At 44.2% G+C, this 5,315-nt stretch overlaps 1 protein-coding gene across 4 annotated transcripts in view; it reads left to right on the plus strand.

The window, feature by feature from the left end:
- TUBD1 (tubulin delta 1) overlaps positions 1–5,315 on the plus strand; it is a 28,619-nt gene that overhangs the window by 6,875 nt on the left and 16,429 nt on the right. For all 4 annotated transcript variants that reach the window (XM_045984239.1, XM_045984240.1, XM_045984237.1 and 1 more), the window contains exon 5: positions 380–611. In XM_045984239.1, coding sequence (XP_045840195.1) covers positions 380–611 — 232 coding nt within the window. The remainder of the gene's footprint in view (positions 1–379; positions 612–5,315) is intronic.

Genomic DNA, 5,315 nt, shown 5'->3' on the forward strand with positions numbered 1-5,315 from the left:
AATTTCCTGTTGATCAACCTTGTAAGAGAAATGATAAAATAGAGAGGAGTCAAGTCACTATAGGAAATATAGGAAGAAAGTGTGATAGTAATAGGAATAGTCACTGTTTTTTGAGCCCTTATAAACAGCAGGACACTGCTCTAAGTGCTTTACTTGCATTCTGTCATTAATCCTTACAACTCTAGGAGCTGGTGTAATTATGATCCCTGCTGTACAAGTGAGAAAACCGAGGCATGGAGACATCACATAACTTGTCCAAGATCATATAGCTAGAAAGTGACAGAGCTGGGATTTGAACCCAGGCAGGACGCCCTTCTCGTCTACCCTCTTAACAGCTCTTTTCTCTTCCTTTCTTTTTTTCTGACCTTTTTCTCTCCAGGTTATTGTCCAGAACTACAACTCCATTTTGACTCTTTCTCACTTGTACCGATCTTCAGATGCCCTCCTTGTTCATGAAAATGATGCCATTCATAAGATCTGTGCGAAACTGATGAACATCAAGCAGATCTCCTTTAGTGATATAAACCAAGTCCTTGCACATCAGTTGGGAAGCGTGTTCCAGCCTACGTATTCTGTGGAAGGCTCGTCTCACTACAGAAGAAATCCATTAGGTATTTGTCCTCTTATATGTAATTTGTAGGAAAGTCTTATGTTCTGAAAGCCTCACAGTTATTCCCCACTAGCTCCTCCTCTCTGTCTGAGGATACACTCAAGTTTCCCTCCTCTCAAAGACCTTCCTAAAGAGCTACTTTGCTCTCCAACTGTCTTTTTTTTTTTAACACTTTTTTTTTTAAAGATTTTATTTATTTATTTGACAGAGATCACAAGTAGGCAGAGAGGCAAGCAGAGAGAGAGAGAGGAGGAAGCAGGCTCCCCCCCCAGCAGAGAGCCTAATGCGGGGCTCAATCCCAGGACTCTGTGATCATGACCTGAGCCAAAGGCAGAGGCTTTAACCCACTGAGCCACCCAGGCGCCCCGCTCTCCAACTATCTTTGAGGTTTTGAGAAGTTACTAAATTTCTGAAGAGTGGTGATATCACTGACTCCATTCTTCAGGATCCTTTCTCTTCTTTTTTTATAGAAACTTTGACATATAATTCACATACCGTATAATTCACTCACTTAAAGTGTACAATTCCATTTTTAGCACATTCACAAAGTTGTACAACCATCATTCTCATCACCCCATAAAGAAATTCATCATTCTTTTTCCAGCTGGTCAAGTGATGCCTTATCAATTCATATCATCTAGATGCAAATAACTCCATAATCTACACCCTCCTCAGTCCTAATCTCCTTCCCAAATAGTCACCTACCCCACTTTTCTTAATTACCTTCTGCTTCTTTAAATTTAGATTGTTCTGAATGAATCCATCTTTTTTTCCTGCCATCTCTCCCCAGGTCCCTCTACCTCAATTTCTATCACCTGGATTTCTCTCACTGTCCTCATATCTCATCAGGATGTTCAGACCTTTTGGTGCCGTCTCTGCCATCTGCCTGCATTCTTCCCCTCCTTTCCTGTCTGACATTGGCTCAGGGTATCGATATCTCTTAGCAATACTGCATACTCTGCTTGAATGCAAAGTAAACTAGTCTCTTTCTATTCCTTCTCTCTCTCTCTTTCTCTCTCTCTCTCTCACACACAAAAAACAGAGTTTATATCAAATTGCTGTTCCTGTCTTAAGGTGGTCCTAACCCTGCATTCCTTCTGTTGCCTGCATCTTCCCCCTGCAGTCCATCTTGCACACTGACTGCAAAAGAACCGCGCCCATGCCCAGATCTAATTCTTACACTCTCCTGTTCAACCTGTGGCCACATTTCTCAGAATTCCTTAGCCTGCACTCCACATTATGCCCTAAACCCTAACTTCCTAGCTTCATTACTTCCTGCCTCCTCTGCACGGACCCCCACCTACTTTTTATCTATCTCCATTGTCTTTCTTCAGTCTGGTAATTTCCAGCCGTGATCCCTTTGCTCAGTGTTCCTTCTCAGTAATTGCTTCCTCCTTCCCTTCTTCACCTGCAGTGAAACCTTAACTCATCCTTCAGTCACCAATTCAAGTGATAATTTTTCTATAAAGCTTTCCTGCTGAGGCCTTTACCTAATGTAATCCTCTTTCCTTTGAATTTTAAGGTATTCTCTCATTTATGTCACTTAATGTTTCTTACCTTTATTATTATTATTTTTTAAGATTATTTATTTATTTATTTGACAGAGAGAGAGAGAGAGAGATACCACAAGTAGGCAGAGAGGCAGGCAGAGAGGTGGGGGTTGGGGAAGCAGGCTCCCTGCTGAGCCTGATGTGGGGCTTGATCCCAGGACCCTGAGATCATGACCTGAGCCGAGGGCAGAGGCTTAACCCACTGAGCCACCCAGGTGCCCCACCTTTATTATTTCTTTAAGTGTATTTGCTTACCTTTAAAAGTAACAGGGGCGCCTGGGTGGCTCAGTCATTGAGAATCTGCCTTCAGCTGGGGTCATGATCCAGGGTCCTGGGATCAAGCCCTGCATTGGGCTCTCTGCTTAGCAGGGAGTCTGCTCTCCCTGCTCATGATGTCCCTGTTTGTGTTCTCTCGCTCATGCTCTCTCTCTCAAATGAATGGATAAAATCTTTTAAAAAAATAATTTAAAAATAAAAATTTAAAAAAAAGTAACACACACACGCACATATTCAAAGAATACAAAAGAATATGCAATCAAAAGTAGGTGTCCTCACCCTTTCCCAGATCATACCATTGTAACTAACACCATGCGTTTCCTTAGAGAGGGATTTCTGTCATGCGCGTGTTATGTAATCCCACTCATTTGCAGCTTCCTTGAAGACCTGTATCTTGTTAATATCTGTGCATGTCATGGTACTTAACCATATTGCACATCTGTTCACTCAACCAATATTTATTGACTTCCTGCTATGTGTCAGTCGCTATGCTAAATGTCAGGGATCCAGCGGGAGCCAATGCAGACATTGTGTTCCCTGTGAAATGGGAAGGAGAGACATTAAACAAATAAATTACATCAAGAACCTATAATTAAAAACTGAGTTAAGTGCTCTGAAGGAACATAGTACAAGAGAACGTGTCACGAAGTTATCAGAATTAGACTGCAGGGGCAGAGAAGGCTGCCCTGAGAAAATAACACCTGAGCCATGAGCTGGATAAGGACTCGGAAGTGACTTAGGGAGGGAGGAGAGAGTAGCGTGTGCAGAGGGAACAGCACATGAACAGGCCTTGCAGCAGGAGGAAGCCTGGCACATCAAACAAATCCAGTGGCACTGGAGTACGGGGACTGGTGTAGGGGGTGGCTGAAATCCGAAGCTAACATGGTAAGCAGGGGCAGGCCTTGCAGGTCCTCGTAAGCCATGTGGAGACCTTTCTCATCACCCACAGAAAAGGGGAAGCTGCTGAACAATTTTAAGCAGGTTGATGATGTAGTTACTTTTATTATTGAAAAATGCGCCGGACTGCCTGCGGGTAACTAATTGGTGGAGTCTGCAGGCTAGTCTAGTCATTCCTCGCTGGACCTCACTGAGGAAATAAAGGCATTTAGTCACACAGGAGCTCTCAACTCCCCCACTATGTCCGTAAACCTTACTGTGCTGTCTGGGCTCACCTTTGCACCTCACCTGGTGTCACAGTAGAAGTGTCCTGCTCCTATCAGAGGCCAGTCTCTCACTTGGCTTCTGGGTCCCATTCCCTCTCTTTTTTCAGGATCTTAATTCTTCACTCATCTCTTGTTCTCCTTGCCTCTTTCCTAGATAACTGCCATTATAACAACTCTGGCATCTCTCACTCTGAAAATACCCTCCTTTGACCTCACCTCTAGTTATTGAACATATTTCTCTGTTATTCTTTAGAATAACACAAGGGCATTATGACTTGTGTCTGCCCTTGTTGTCCTCTTCTCCTCCGCATCTCTTTACTCTTCAGCCCACTCTGCTCTAGTTTCTCCCACACTGCTTTTCTGAAATTGCTTTTTACAAGTCGCAGACATGTCCACATTGCCATATTCAGTGGACACTTAGCTGTCCTTGTTTCCATCAACCTGTCGGTAGAATTTGGCATGGCTGATCTTTGATCTTCCAAATCTTCTCTTTGTCTTTTGTGACAGCCCTCTCCTGATTTTCCTTCTATCTCAATGATCACTCCTTTTATTCCTTTCTTTTCTCCTCTTTTATCTCATCTTCTTTTCCCAAGCTCTAAATGCTGGTTTTGGACTCTCTCCCTGATAACTGGCCCACTTCCATGGCTCTAAATGCCATTTGTATCCTCCAACCTGCTGGTTTATCTCCCAACTCCTACCAATTCTCTTAGCTCCAGATTTCTATATCCTGCAGCCTTCACAGCTTTCTCCCATAAGCTTGTTTCTTTCTCACTCTCTCAGTTGCTCAGTTTTAAAGTCTTAGGTCAGGGCTCCATGGAGCCTACCAAAAAAAAAAAGGTTCTAAAAAGGTCCAGCTTTCTTGTAGCGGAGTGTACCAGTGCCTCAGTTGTATGTGATCCATCTTCTGTCTTCCAGGTTCCCTTCTCCTGCCGTTCTCCCTGTTCACGAGCACAGCCTTGGGGGCCTCACTGCACATCATAGCGCAGCTCATTCTCAGGGGGTCTGTTCTTGCTATCCTCATCAACTTCCTGCTCCCTCTACCAGGAATATCCTCCTGGCCATTTCTCTTTCATCTTCCCAGTCTCAGGTCACAGTTACCCCTTAAATTGGCCTTCCATGGGGGCACCTGGGTGGCTCAGATGGTTAGGCATCTGCCTTCAGCTCAGGTCATGAATCCCAGGGTCCTGGGAGTGAGCCCCGCATTGGGCTCCTATATATATAGCTTTCCATGATGATCGTATTTGAGGAGTGAGTGTCTGTAATATCACTTCATTTGTTCCCTTCTCAGCATTTATGACTCTCTGACATTGTTTTTGCTAAATCTATTACCATTTTTATTCTTTGTTGCTAACCACTAGAGTAGAGGCTTTGTGAAGGCAAGGCCCTGTCTACCTTGCTCACCACCATGTCCCCTGTCCTCAGAACAGAGCCTCTCATATAACATGCCCTTGCCAAAAGGGCCTAAACAAACGGAGCTAATAAGGATGGATTTGAGAACAATGGGGGATGGGGTAAAGTGTACACGACTAGGTGGTTTGGATCTAGAAACTGACAGGGAGGTACAGAGCAGAATTTGTGGGGCCCCAGTTTGCATAACAGATTGTAGTGCTGTTCACTAGAGCTAGGGACACTGAAAAAGGATGTGGTTTCTGGGGCACAGGGTGGTACAGGGCAGGGAAAGAGGTGGGTCCTAGACGTGTTCAGTGTGAAGTGCCT

The sequence above is a fragment of the Meles meles genome, chromosome 18, assembly GCF_922984935.1.
Source record: "Meles meles chromosome 18, mMelMel3.1 paternal haplotype, whole genome shotgun sequence".
Lineage (NCBI taxonomy): Eukaryota > Metazoa > Chordata > Mammalia > Carnivora > Mustelidae > Meles > Meles meles.